General features: G+C 34.7%; 1 protein-coding gene across 1 annotated transcript in view; it reads left to right on the top strand.

Moving 5' to 3' along the window:
* EYS (eyes shut homolog) overlaps positions 1-15,994 on the top strand; it is a gene marked incomplete at its 5' end in the record, with an annotated part of 675,648 nt that overhangs the window by 407,804 nt on the left and 251,850 nt on the right. Inside the window, one exon of the mRNA XM_080341398.1 lies at positions 12,191-12,341. Coding sequence (XP_080197524.1) covers positions 12,191-12,341 — 151 coding nt within the window. The remainder of the gene's footprint in view (positions 1-12,190; positions 12,342-15,994) is intronic.

Genomic DNA, 15,994 nt, shown 5'->3' with positions numbered 1-15,994 from the left:
TTAAATTATTCTATGATTCTAGGATTTAAAATCTAAATGGTGCAGATGTCAGAAAGATTTGGTTAGAAGCTGCTTCTTATTTTCAACTAGTGTATCTTCACATCTGCTTGAGTTAATTAAGAAAATGTATATGCTGTACAAAAAGTATAATAACCACTGCTTTACATACCTTTTTCTTTATTAAAAAGAAATTTATATTGCTGACAATTATATTTGATAGAGTGACTCTTGAAATATGTGTGTTACTTTTTCATGAAGTTAACATTTAATTTAATCAACTGTAGTATAATACGGCATAGTAAAACTTAAAATAACCTTGGTGAAAAATTGCTGTAGCTTATTCAGCATCTGTCTAGAGCTTCACAAACATTATTTAATCTTCTCAGAAGTGATTTGCAGTGAGATAAGTAAGTTAAGTTTTTAACAATGGTATTTGGGAAACTGGCAAAGTCAGGATGAGAACGTAGGAGATACTAAATATGGTAACATAATGGATATGCACAGTGTGAGATATTCTTTGTCATGCAGATGTTAAGTGTTATGAACAGACATTATGGGTAATACAAAAAATGCGGTTTTCTACTGGTTTGATGAAAGAAAATGCTCGTTCTCATTACTTAAAATATTCCTAATTGTTTGGAGCCCTTTTTATGTGGCTCTGTTACAGAAAGGTTTTTATCTTTCAAATTCACTAAAAGCATTGCATTTCAGCTACTGAAGATAAGCCATCTACAAAGGATCTATTGCCTCTACAGTATCATATTAAATTAAAGAAATAGACTTAAAAGTAGTGAGTGTTATGTAATACAAGTTGAAATACAGTGAAAATTAGATAGTGATAATATCTTCCTTTTCTGCTTACAGGGGAACATTTTACTGCTTCCTTTATCCCACAGAAATCATTCCTGGTGTGAATAAAAGAAATGTCACACCTTTTAAGGTTTGCAAATAAATGTGCATATTACTGTCAGACACTATACTATATCCAATTCCTGTAGTTCACCAGAATATTCATGCTGAAAGTAAAATCGTAACATTGCTGAAACACATTTTTCATGATGATGGAATATTGTGGCGGTAACAATTGTTAATAAAATTGAATATAATAAAAGAACTGGGTGTGCATCAAGACCTTGGATAGGTTGATAGTTTTGGATAGGATATAATTTTTTGCATCAGATTAGGCTTTATTTATGTCATTGGCTGTTAAAACCAACATCTTGCCAAAGTTTGCCTCAAGAGTGTTGTCTGAGAGTTCTGTTTTATGTCTAAGCTATTATAGTACATCTGTTTACTAAGTCTAGTTGTTAATGAAAATCATTGCAGTTGTGTCATTCATATACTTGATTGTATGTTTTTGGTTTTCTTAAGAATATTACCAGGGAAGTGAAAGATTTACAGTGAAAAATGGATGTGCACTATTATCTCCTTTAACTCATAATGTTTGTGATTTGAGGTTTACACTAGTTGACCAGAGGCCTTTTGGTGATTGATTGTCTTGGTTTTGAGATGTAGATGTTTTCTAATTCCTCTTGTCAGAAAAAGGTCTTCCTAATGGTGCCATAATGCAACATATGCTTGCTCTGGAGCTTGTATATTGCATGGTTTTGATAGCTTTTTATGAAGGCCTGAGATAATCCATATGGTGCAAAATATGCTGTATTTATTATTCTTCAGAATATGCTACAAAGTTCATATTTTCCCTAGGGCATTCAGGCAGTAAGAGAAGCAGATGATAGATAAAGTGGTTAGAAAAAATCGCAAATGCTTCTCTATTTTGTTTTCCATTTTGATTTGGTTTTTTTTCTCTTTTACATTGGCCTTGATTTTTAACTTAGCAGCATATAGGTGAAGAGGTCATCCATCTGCTGTTTCATGTACCGTGTAAATGCCGTATACTCTACTTAATGAAAACATGCTTAATGAGCCATCTCCTTGAAAAACAGTGTAAGCCACAAGATATTAATAGCAATGGCTACTGCTTAATTAGAGTAGAAGTGCATTCAATATTTATAGAATGCTGTAAAAAGTGTATTCTTGGTGTAAGATAGCTTCATGGTCTATACATTTTCTGGATCTCTCCCAAGGAAGCCATCAATGGACTTGCATCAGCTGCAAGACTTTTGTTGAAGTACTTGGACATACGCAGGGTTAAGCCTGATTTATATTTATTACCAATACAAAGGATTTAGCAAGTTGTTGGACTTCTAAGCTGGCCAGTGACAGGGCATCTTTTCCAAGGTATGGCTGCGTTGGTATTTCATGCAGTCCCTCCTAAAGGGCTTAGTGCAAAACTCAGAGTGTATGAAATACAACACAAGTGCTGACTGATATAATAATTTCTCTTCTTTATGTAGTCTGAAACTTCCTGCCTCAATGATCTCACTTAGAAAAAGTCCAGTTTATTAGATTTAGTCCAATGTATTTATGATTTATTAATACTGGCAATAAAATAATGCTTCTTTTTTCCTAAATTCCATTGTCTTGATTCCTAACTGTTATATCTGCTACTGACTGTTCCATATCCATTGCAGAGAAGCTAAATCAATGAAAAAAACTAATTTGAGAATATAGTTTAGATGTAGATGCATTTTTATGTAAACCAAATTAAATTATGAGAACTTTTGAAATAATGATACTAATGTCAAGACCTGGATTTGTAAGGTAGAAAATGGGAATAAGTAGATAATGAAATAACACGAGAATTGGAAGGATTATTTTCTTTGGTTTGGTTTGAGTGTGGACAGAGATAAAGAAATTTAGACTAAAATACTTATGGTGACTATCACACAGGTGAAGAGGAAGAATTGAAGAATATCCCACAGAAAGTGTATTCTGGAATACATTTGAAAGAAGAAAGATACTCAATTGTTGACAATAAAGAGTGGCTATTGGCACAAGTAGCTCAAAAAGTGGAAAACTAACTTATAGGTGCTGAAGATTTCTGTTACACAAAGTGACACTATTACTGCCCACTAGCAGAGCATGGCAGTGCTACAGAAATGGCAATGCTGGATTAAAGCATTAGAATCAAACAAGATTCCGATTTATGAACTGTGAGATTAAAAATAAATATGAACCAAAAAACATTAAATGGAGGAAAAGTTTTGAAATCTTGCTAGTCAGAATATATATTTGTTTTCCTGCTCATTCTACTAACCTGCACAATACATTTAGAGATAATTTGATTTTAATCTTTTCAGAGATAACTAGAAGGGGAGCTGGGCTAATACCATTCCCTCCTGTGACTAATTTTATTCATTACTTTGTCTCATAAATACTTGATAACTTAAATGTAGCTTAATGTATCTTTCTATTTGGAGGTCAAGTGTTCAGAGTAAATGGTGGTGCTTCTTAAGAGTAAATGTTCAGTGACGTTTTTCAGATTATGCTATTTTTTGTCCAAGAACCTAATCCTTCCTTTTTAATGACCTACGGCACTATGCAGATAATCACTTTACAGAAGCTAGAGAGGAATAGCAGTGGAAGTAGAAATACTGCATCTACTAAAAATCATCAGAACAGTTAAACAAAAACAAACTTAGATAAGCAAATTGGTCTATACGCGGGTTGAAAACTGAGAATGCATTGATGATACCTGCTGCTGAAGAAATATTAAGGAAAGCTATAAGGAAGCAATGAAATCATACTTAGTTTGCTTTGTGAGTAAGCATTGATTTCTGCAGCTGGAGGTTATTTTAGTGTAAAAGTACCAGAGATTAGTTTCATATACAGTGTATCAATGCAGCTATCTTCTACTAGTCTTAGGTATTTTTGAAGTACCAGTTAGATTTTTGGATTTGTTTGTTTGTTTTTTGAAAAGAGAACATCTCAAACTTCAGTATTAGACCTATGTTACCAAAACTATAATCTATTCTTTGAAATGTCATTATCATGAAAAACAAAATAGATTTTTATATTTTTTATTCACAAGCTATTTTTTTTTTCTTACTTACAATTGCCTTTCTTTTTCTGTCTTTAGTAGAAAAAGCAAAGAAACAACATGCTCTTTCTTACCTACTGCTGCATATCACTAAATTCCATACCTTTTAAAGATATTATCTCAACAAATTATACATTTGCTGGAGGCTGGAGCAGACCTAATATATATAATGCACACAATCCAGTAATTACTTTTATAAACTTGAATGTGGTGAGACCTTTGACTACCTAAACAAAGTGATTTTAAGTTCTCATGTTTTCACGTGTGATGTCAATATATTTTATACAATATATGCATATTAATTAAGAGTAACTGCACCAGACATCCCAAAGGGATCTTAGGGAAAAAACAGTGTAGCATACATAGAACATTTTATAGAACTTCATTTGAACACTACAGAAGAAGATACCATAGGCTACCATTTTTATCTAAGATAAAATTTCTAAAATGTATTGATTTTAGAGTTTCAGGTCAGAAAGGACCACTCATTTGACCACCAAGGGTTGACCTCTATGTCATAAATGATCAATATTTTGTTCAGAAGCCACTGACTTCAGCTAAATCAAACCCTTCTGTTTCTTACCTTCTTTTTTGCCCTGAGATACAATCTACTACAGTCAACTATTCCTAAGCTCACAGCACTGGTGAAGAATTTATGTATCCAAAATATTCCAGCTGGAAAACCCCAGCCAGTACTTCAGTGAAAAGCAGAAAATAGAAGCTGGGTAAAGATTCCTTTCTGACCCTGCTAACCCTGTCTCAGATATGTGACCCTGACTATATGAAAAAGCAGTGGCCGGCATCTAAGAGGTGTAATTCCCTCTCACTTCATAGATATTTTTTTTGCCTGCTAGTTATTTTTTCACCACAAAACTCAAGTTCTACTATTTGAGGGATGTCCCAGAGAACTGAGAAATAAAAATAATTACCCAGTTCTGTACTGGGAGAAAAATGCTCTTAGGCACTGCACGTGACATCCAGAAGCCTGAAGGTCTGAGTTCTATGAAAACCGTTGGACTGAGGCAGATATGAAGCAGCGTGAGTATTTGAAATACGATGCAAGCCACCCTTTTCTCACTGAAGAAGGAGGGATATGCAGAGAGCAGGACAAGCCCTATAGCTGTTTTTTACTCAAATGGTGCAGTGTGAATACTGCACACTCTTAACTCCTACTAGTAAGAAGGAAGCTGTCTTTCTACTTCGCCCACATGATTCCCTTTCAGTCAGAGTCATCTGGAGACAGGGAGATTGCTCCTCTTCTGAAAGCAAATAAGCTTTGTCTCCCTGAGGGACAGGACAGAGCTTGCAGATAATCTGCAGCAACAGCGCAGACTGGAGAAAAAGTGGAAAAAAAAAAAGAAAGCAAAGAATCTGCAAAAAAAAGAAAGCAAAGAATCTGCCTGCTCTAGGCAGTCTAGGAAGTAAACACTAAGGTGAGCCTTGTAAGACCAGGGGAGGAAGGTGATTTTGTTTGAGACCAGCAGTATTTATTCAAGCTATAGAATAAATTTCCTTTGAAGCCTTTTATTTAATCTATGAGACTTATTTCTACATCTTCTTTATTTTAAAAGTTACCTTTTAAAAATCTGGTCATTTTGTGCTCTAAACAAAGTCTATCATCAAAGCGGGGGCTCCTTTTATTTCTTTTTGGATAAGTTATTTCAGCAAAAGGGGGACAATTCAGAGACTCTTTAAGGGGAGACTTGTGGCCTCGGGTTTCCTTTTCCTTTTTCCTTTTCCCTGTTTTTTCTCTTTACTATTTTTCCATGTTCAAGCTGCTTTGTTCCCCCTCTCTTTTTTTTTTTTTTTTTTTAATCTTACTACTAGTTCATATGGCCAGAGCTTGTATAGAGAACTGATCCAGTTAAAATATAATTTTGGTTTGTTTTGTTTTCATTTGAATTATTTCCTTAATGCTGTGCAAAGAAAGGAGAAGGAACACAGGAATGCCATGGGATAAAGGCAGGAACTAACCCTTTTGTATAAATTGCCAGTCAAACCACATCAATAGATGTATAAGAAGTGCCAGTGAGATGATCCAGGCCTCCATTCACTTTCAGAATTTCTCTAAAATGTTAGCTTAAAGCTTGAATGAGCAATTTACCTTTCTTTCAGAAACAAGCTTTTTTTCAGAAAAAAAAATCTTGCTCTTGCTCTGCTGATGTTACATGAATGTACTCCTTTCAAATATTGCGTAGTAAAGATCTCAGTTCTGCATTCTGTCAGAATACCCTTTGCTATTCTGTAGTCTCTACAAGAAATACTTTATTCGTTCAGCAAGAACTAAGAATTCACAGAGAAAGAAGGAATAGTGGAAATGGGCAAAACCTAGAAACTATGAAAAAGAACCTTGGAATTAATAGTTTCAGATATTCCAGAAACTGAGAATATTGAAAGTAAAATTTCTTATTGCATAACTGTCTCAGTATACAAAAAAATCTGCAATGATCAAATCTAAGAAAACAAAGGATTAAAACTAAGTGCATTTGTTTGCAACTAAATAATATTATTATATTTTGCATCAATGCAATGTGAAAAAGTCTTAATTAGAATGAAAAGCCATCAGGAAATCAAAGCTCAATATGTTGTCCATGTTTTTTATATTCCACAAAGAGCGTCTATTTTTCATAAACTTCATATGAGTCAACAGAGAATAAACAACTGCCTTTTTTAAATGATGTAATTGAATGCAATGGATTTAATTGTACTAAATTGATCGTAATAGCAGTTAATAGCAACTTAATACCACCAATTAGTTTGATACAAACTGTTGTTTTACAGTCTCTTTAAGATAAAAGCTTAATTAGTTAGTCAGACCACATCTTGGGTACAAATCACATTCTATATCTTTTCAAAATTCTGCCATCAAAGGAGACATTCAGAAGTTAAAACTTAGAATCATCAAAGCGACAAATCCTGTATATCGTTTATAGTGATCTATTCTTGCTCAGATTATTTATCAAAATAAATACTAGAAATGTTTCTGTCATTGCTACTTTATTTTCCTTTGGATCTCAAAAGAGCTCATTAGTCTCACTTCTAAGAATGAAAAATTTCTGCTTTAATTTCAAAAACAATTTATTGTAGGGACAGAAATATAAAAACAGTACAGTATGACTCTAATAACAGGCAGCATACCTAAAACTTTGTCCTGTATTATTTTATGAGTAACATCAAAGTCTGGTCATTGATGTGAAAAGTGGGTTCAGTGTTCTGTGGCTGCCTTGGCCCCATGTCACAAGCACAGAAATGATCTTATGGAGAACACAGACAGGATATAGAGACCAGAAATAATGTTGGCCTGCAGAGCTCATGGACATATGTATCTCCACTGTGTAATTATTTCTTACTCAGTGCAGCTTTTTCAGTTTCACTTAAAATAAAATGTTGGTGTTGCAAATCTAGAGCCTAAACTTGCCACTGTCCTTATGCTTGAATACAATACTCTCATTTGGGCCAGGCTGTTCACTAAATGACATTTTATTTACATCAATTTGAAATAAGTGCATATTGTTTTCTAAGTTTAATTTCTGTAAACAACATTTAAGGCTGTTACAATGTGAGCAGAAGGTAACTTGAAGCTCTCCCAAGTGCAAAGACAGAAATGGCCGCGAGCATAGATTATTGTTTTTTCTTTAGCTAAATCTGTAGTAGTAAAAAAAATTGAAATTTGAAAACTATTCTCTGGACCTGCAGCCAGATGGCAGGTCCCAGATTGTGTCTATAAAAATACTTATTGCAAAATAGGTTGGCAACATTCAAACTAGGAATGATTCCTGAATTGCAGTAACCAGTGAACTTGTTCAGTTTCAGAAATGGAGATGATAGCTAGCCTGGGTGGCAGCTCTAATAGGAACTGTGATAATATCATAAAAATATGGATGATTGTATGTCAAGACTTGAACTCATGTTATGGACCTTTTTACTTTAGTAATATAAGTGTAATCTCTGTGAAAAGAATAAGGGGGTGCCATATTTATTCATTCCTTAGAATATGAAACACATATTATTTCTGCACCTGTATTCTTAGAGCAGTTTATATGATGCCTTGTCATTAGCTTCATTTTCCTTATTTATTTAGTTAAATCATTCTCTAAGATCAGAGTAAGACATCAGCTCCAAGTTCAGGAAATATGAGTCTGCTGTCAGAGAGAATGAGAAAAAAATACATTGTTGACTCATTAGTTCATCTGCAACATGAAAGTGTGTGTTACCTGGTGTCTCAGTAGGGCACAGTCAGCACCAACAGATGTGAGCCATTCAAAATCACACATATTACTGCAGAGTAAAAATTTAGTGACTCTGAGAGTAACTGAAATGTACTCTATCTAAATAAATCTACTGATGGAATTTGTGATTCTGACTTATTTTCTAAATGTTATTACAATGGGGCTGGGTTTTGGGGTGGTTTTGGATTTTTTTTGCTACATACATCTCCTACAGAAAAATGTCACAGAATGATAGAATCACAGGATAATTCAGACCAGACGGCACCTCGAGAGGTCTCTTGTCCAAACTCCTGCACAAAACAGGGGCAGCCAATGGGCCAGACCAGGTTGCTCAGGGCTTTATTCAGTCAAGTTTTGAAAACCTCCAAGGGTGAAACCTGCACAACCTCTCTGAGCAGAGAGGTACAAATGTTTCAATCTTAAAGTTGTCTCAAACACCCTTGCAAAGCCTTAAGGTTTTTAAAAACAGTATTGGGTCAAAACTGATCCCACTTTTTAAATGTGTATTGAGAAAATGTAACTCTTGTCTGTGACAACAGGTCTATTGTTTTGTTACAATTTTACAACAATAAAAATCCTACTGCAAGGAGCAGTTTTAGTATGAAACCAGAAAATGAAATCTACTAGATACTGAGTGAAAACAGAGAGAAACATGAGTTAGATTTTATTTTTTTAAGCTAAAAAATCTGCAAAATAATTATTAAACACAGTGAAAGTGAAATGTTTCTCAGCTTTAATCAGTCAATTGGTAGTCTTTAATAAAAGCAGAGAACTTTGGGATTGTGTTTTAGAATATATGATAATAACACCTCTTTAATTCTTGTAGTTCACAATTCATATTTGATATAGCTGTTTGCATACCTGTTGTTTTTGATTAATAGACTGAATATTAACTTTGCATCCTAAATAGTTCAAGGGTAATTAGTGAATTGTTTGTTGTTGTTTACGATGATCAAAATGAAATAGTTAGAGAAGGGTGAAAGTTTCAATCTTATTTCTAGAACAAGAGATTTCCCTTTCTTGTCAGGCAAACCAGATTAAAGCAGCTTTATTTCCAGCAAGGCTACACAGCATAACTGACATTTAACACTTTATCTGGGCATCCCCATTTCCCTCTTCCTCATCGCCCATTTATTTTATTATCTTTTTACCATTTTATTATAATCCCAAGCATGTCATTTAATCACCACTAACAAATGCCAGCAAGTAAGGACATTATGTGAAAGGATTTGGATTTCATGCAGAAATTGTCATGTTTAGGTACCATTATCCCAACAGTTATCAAATTATTATCTGACCTTTCCATCCTTCCAACCTGTGAGGCATTAGGCAATGGATTTAATACTGTTTGAACAGAACTCATCTTCAGGTTATAATTAATAGGCCAGTATTTAATCATTACATTTATGTGAGTACAAATGAGGAATCTGTGAGCTATTACTCCTGGGTTGGACTGAGGCACAATTACTGGTAGCTTAGCCAGCAAAAGTGCTTGAGAGTTGCTGTATGCATTTCCACATTTATAATTATGCAAAAAGCTCTGTCTTACTTGACCTTTAAAGCACCCAATGTGCTGATTGTAGAGAAAGTATTTTAAAAGCCTGATGGAAATTTCATAGAGTGCATATATGACTCAGTGATTGTATCATCAGCAAATGCTAAACAATAATGGTTTAAGGTTGTTATTCTAATTTGGCCAGACCCTGCTAGATTCAATCAAGCACAATCAAAGGTGCATGGCTGACATTCTAACAAGCTTAGGGCAAAGGCAGCTCATGCTATGGAATTGCATTAACTTGTTTTCTGACATAATGTACTGGGAATTAATTTCAAAATATGTTTATATATGCACACAAAAATACCTCTGCATATCCTTCATAGAAGCTATTAAGAACAAGCTAGCAAATATGTCTAAAGCTAAGGTGGAAAGAACCACATTTGTACATAGGATGCTTGTGCAATAGAAGTACATACGTGGTCATTTAATTAGTTACAGAGTTAGCGTCTCAAAATGTGTAAAAGAAATAGTAATTTTTTTTAAAAAATAAGCTGTTTGGGCAGCTTTTCTTCATTTAGAGAATCTGTTAATTTTTTTTTTTTAAATGGCTGTCATTTTGCTTCCTGACCCTCTTCTTCTCCAATCTTAAGAATTATGTTGCATTAAAACAAGTCCGTTTTAAAATATTTGAGAAATAATGTTATCCTGTTATTATGCTTTTATTCATAAATATTATATCCTTTTACCAGAAACAGAATAAAATTTAGATATTAAAAAATCAATATTTTTTTTCCTTAGAACTCTAACCACAGCTTTCTACTGTAGAATGAAAATATCTAAGATGTCATACTGGGTTCAAGCCTTAGGAAAATCTGCTTGATCATTGCAAACACAGCTACTGAGAATGCATGTATGAGTTGCACATAATATCAGCAAATTTCGTTTGTAAGCAAGTAATGAAAATCGTGTGCTGAAGAACCTTGTGTATATGCTTAGATATACAACCATTGCATTATATCTACAAAACACAGTAGGAAAACATTCCTTTCCTTGACCAAAGTTGGCTACAATTTTCTCCTTTTTCTCATTCATGTTAGCTATTAATTAGCAAGTTTTTAAAAACTTTGTGAAAAAATGAGATGAAAACAAAAATAAAACCCTGAAACAATCCATTGAGAAGTTTTGTCCATAAAATTAAAATCCCAATTTATTTCTCTTCTTAAAGTTGATTTGACCAAGAAACAAAACTTTATATTCTTTGCCTGAAGTTATTTACCATAGGATGGGTAGGCCTTTTTGCTTGCAAAAACATTTGCAGTCCTTTCTATTAAAAAGCTAATGCTATGTTTTCATATTTTTCTGAAAGTATCATAAACCAATTATACAGAAAAGAAACACAGAGAACTGTTTGCAAATGTTAAGTCTTCAACCTCTCAGTTAGAAATTATAGAAAACCTTATCAAATAGCATGTGGGAAATATTTTATATATCTTTATCTGTCAGAAAATAGTGAAGAAAATTCTTTGCCCCCTTTGTAACTAATATGTTTCAGAACGGGGTAAGTGGAATTCCTACTTTACCTATACCATCCTAGCTAAAATACAGACTGTTGGTTTTATGATTTTATTTTGTATCTGCTATTTTCACACAGATTTTTTGTGACACCTCTATTACAAAGACACATGAATATTTTTAAACATACAGCTGATTGAACTCTGATTTGTTTGGTGTGCAGAGAGAAGGACAGGAAAAAAGAAATTCCTGCATGAAAGACTATTGTTTAGTTCTGATATTTCTTCACTGTTCCTCCTTTCATGAAGACAGAGTGCTTGCTGCCAGTTCGATATTGGAATGTAAATGAGCTTTGCATCATTAAGAAAAAATTGAAGAAAACCAAATTGTTTACTTTGCACCTTCTGTTTATTGTTAACAATTTATGCATGCTGTTAAGACTGACGCTGTTAAGAGGGTATGTGTGGACAGGGAGAGAAGAAAGGGAATGTATATGTTAATTTCAGGACCTAATATTACTGCCTTCAGTTTTAGGAATAATGCTTTTTAAGATAAGTATTACAGATTATAGTAGGTCTGCAGTCTCTAAAATGCAGTTTGTTTTAAATTGCTTTTCTGGGTTATCTTTTTTGTAATGAAAAAGCAGGATATTTAAAATATTTTAAGTCAATGGATGTCTTTTTTTTTCAAATTACAAAACCTTCTTGTTATTGTTAAAAATTGCCAGCCTGTTTTATTCACCCATTGTTATGTGTTTTGGCTTTTTAAGCAATTATATTGTTCAGATTTACAATGTGTCTTCATTTTAATGGAAGTTCAGACCCCAAAGATACCAACTTACATCTTGTTAAACAGCTTATTTTATGTTTATGGTCTTTAATATAAAAACAGCTATTTACTTGATTTTCTTTCCTTATTGGTTTACTAACAACCTAATTAATTTGTCAGATACAGAGTAATGTAAACTATATATAGTGGTAAAACGTGCCTGTTTCTAAATCTCTGCAGGCAAGGCATGGCACCGTGTGAAGCAGAAATGTCAATCCTGGGGATATCTGCACAGACCAGTATGCCTAGCAATTTCTTGTTCGGTTCTTATTGGCTTGAAACAGGATCCATATTTGTTGGTGGCTTGCCTCATCGTTATGCAATTAAGCAGGTATATTTTTTCTTTTTATTTGTTTGTTATTTTGGGAAGAGCATATTGAACAGGTTATAACTGGGGAGATTTGAACTATGCAAAAAATAAAAAATTTACTTGCAGCTTTTTGATGATTACATCTGAAGGATGAGTATGGTCCCTTGCAGAGTTTTGCTGATGCCTGAGACGTTGGTAAATGAAGTGAGCAGAAACAGCATTCTGGCCTGAAGATATGATCTACATTCCTGTTTGCCTTGAGCAGACAAGGAGCAAACATGATCAAATGTAGAGGACATACCTGTTACCTCAGGTGCTAGTTCTATTAAGATGTGAAGAGTGTAACTGCACTGGGTTCCATAACCAGAGAGGATCTCTGCTTGCATCCTGTGCTGGCACAGACAGTTGTGTGTAAAAATGGACCATGTGTGCAGGTAGGGCAAGGGCACATGCAGGGCTGAGAATTAATACGCAATGGGCTGGCACAGAGCTGGGGAGCAAGTGAGCTGTGAAGGTGGTAAGATACGCACAGGGTCATACAGAGCATTGGAGAGAAGTGGGTCATTACTGAATTGTTGTTATGGAGGAACTGGGGGGAGAGTCATCATAATAACAGATGAACATCACTTAAGTGCTTTCCAGCCAATGTTTTAGTTGTTTTTTTCAAAACTGGATGAGTGTTTTCTGTTGTAGTCTATGACACTCACACTAAGTCCCAGCCCCTGTAATTCATTTGAGACTGGTACCTTGCACCCAGGGGTCACTGAGACCAGCTCCTGGCGGCATGGCCCCTGTGCAGAGCAGTATCCTGTGCAGAGCAGTTCCCGCTGGCTCTGCCTTCTACATCTTGTCGGGTGTCTGGGTATGGAGTCCTGCCCTATGCTCAAAGGGCTGTTGTCATACTATGTATAAATTTTTTAAATTAAATTGTTTGCACAAGGCACCAGTGCCCTTGTTAGTCACATAGCTCCAAGTCAGCCTCTGATTTTCCCCTTATCTAAAGCCAACCAGTGTTGCTACCTGGATTGTTTCACTCTCTATGTGAACACCCTAAGATGTGTTACCAGAATGTAAATCTGTTCACCGTTACATAACAAAGATTATCTGTGAGTCTTTATTTGTTTTCCATATGCAGTGGAATAAACTAAACTGTTAGTGCTGTGTTGGTAGAGCGTAGGTCTCATTTTTCTGAGCAGTGATCTTTTGATAAGATGTCATTCCCCAACTGTAACAAACTTAATCTGTGGGAATTTTTGGTTTTCCTACTGTGTAGCAGAATCCTGTAGTCAGAGATGGACATACGTAGTCCATATTTCATTCTTCAAGCCACACTTTTGGGTACGCTTCACCCTGTGACTATTATTTTAACCTTTTTATTTCTGTTCTGTTCTTCAGTAAGTGAAGGTCATCCTATAATGACAAAAATACAGTAATTTCAAGCACAGACATGGTTTTGATGCTGTTATTGTAATGCATCATTTCTAGATTGCTTTCACCTTATAATAAATTGTACAGTAATAAATGAAGCTTGAACCCAACTTAAAAGTTTTCATGAGTAGGTGCTCTTAAGGCTGCAAAATACTTAGCCAGAAGTATACTTCTAAATATGACATACTGGCATGAACAGAACACATCAGAACACATTTGTAGTTATATAACTTTTTCGTGAATTCAAACTTTCATACTCAAACTATCCTTTCATCTGGAATATTTTATCCTATTGGTTGCATAGAAAATTTTATTTACTATAGAAATATGTGCACAAGAAATGGTCTATACTAATAAGATATAAAGAAAAGATGTTATGAATTTTTGAATGACATATCTCTTAAAGGCTAAGCAAAAAGTTTTTGGGGACCCCCCAAAGAATTTATAGGGAAGGATTAAAGAAGTTCTATCTGTAGGGTTTATTTAGGAGTAGGTAAAGAAGCAATTTGTTTGAGGATTATACAAAATAATGTGTATGTGAGAAGGAAGTTTGAGATGATAACTAGCTAACAGCAAAATAAAATCCAGAAAAATAGGTTTACCTTAGTAAGTTAAAATAGTGATAATACACAGTGGTTTAAGGGTAATATACTGCTAGCACTTTTTACCTATGTGTATGTTGGATTGTCATATCAAGATGGGCTTTCTTTAAGGGTGTTGCATTTCAATAGATTATTCTAATCTTAACACAGGATTAGTAGGTGAAATGTAAGTACTAAAGCTGTTGATACTTAACCTCCCTCAGTACTTGAAAAGTGTATATTCAAATAACTTCCCCAAAAGATGAAAATACATCCTTGACTTTCTGTTGTCTCTGTAGTTTCCCATGAAGCTTTTTGCAGCTCATTACTTTCTGTTTGAGATTACTTCAGCCTTTTATTTCACTTCATATTCTTTGTTCCTTTGTGATTTTTGTGTTCATTTTGATCTTAGTGTCTTATTTTGCTTAATTTGTACTTTTTGTAGCTTTGGGCAAGTTTAATTTTTCTTGGCTTCCTCATCAAAGTCTGTTGGCTATAAGCCACATACAGTCTATAAAGGCTTTATTTTTCCTTTTTGTTGGGGAAAGGAGCACCGTCTGCCCAAGTTCTCTTTATGTGGGCTTTTCAATCCCAGCAGTAGGAAGCCACTCCAGGAAGTTTATTTCTCATAATCTTTGACCCAGGCAGTCAGGCTTCTATTGTAAAACCTCCATCATCCCTGAAACAGAAAAGGTCTGTTTCTGACCTTCGTCCTGCAGTTCTCTTCAAGGGAGATTTCTACTCCAGCTGAGACTCTTCTTTTTCTGGCAAATGCTCTGATCACTCTTGGAGTCAGGTCTGATTAATGACCCGTGTGATATCCATAGTATCTGCCTAGTAATACATTGTCTTGTTTTAGATGAGCTCCTTCTCTCTCTGGAGTAGTTCGCCCTGCTGTTGCCTCTCATACTTTCCAATATTGGGGAAGTTGTAGAGAGCATTGACTTCAGACCCAAGACTGCTCCAGTTTCTGTCTCACAGGAGCTTCTAGCTGTCAGTGCCAGAAACTGTTGACACAGGAGTTCTGTATTCCTGGAATTGGCTTATGCTACACTATTAATTTCCAGGCTATATTTCTTTTCCTTTCTTTATGAGTGAAGTTTGATATGATCTGTGAAGCCCTCCGGGTAAGATATTTTATCCTCTGAGGATTTCCTATACTGCAATTTTCTAATCAGCTCTCAAGTGTCCATGCATTTTATCCACATTTATTTTTTGTCTGTATGTTTACTATTCGATATTGCTTAGAGTCAGAGTGCCCTCAGCATGTAAGGCCAGGTGCAACAATTATTCTGTGCCTTTCAATCTCAAAAAGTTGAAGCTTTCTTTTCCAAAAATGAAAGGGGAGATACCTCCCTATCTTGACTGTTTTTCCTTTAATTCTTCAATGTCATTCTGTATAAGGAGTAAGGTAAGAGGTAGCCTTTTACACTTTCTTTAAGACGGAAAATTGTTTCAATGTTCCTTAAAGATTGGTTAGGAAACCGTAGGATCTTTCAGGAATTATTACTGCTTGTATGTACTCACTGAGGTGTTTTGAGTCTGTTCTGAACCTGGTTGATATTCTGCCTATTATACACCAATTTGAATAGAAATATCAATAAACAAAGTCGTGATAGTACTAGACTGGAAGGCTTAATAAGCACCAACTACTTATGTTTCCAC

Source organism: Nesoenas mayeri (genome assembly GCF_963082525.1).
Source record: "Nesoenas mayeri genome assembly, chromosome: 3".
Taxonomy (NCBI): domain Eukaryota; kingdom Metazoa; phylum Chordata; class Aves; order Columbiformes; family Columbidae; genus Nesoenas; species Nesoenas mayeri.
This window is presented reverse-complemented; position numbering and strand designations above follow the sequence as displayed.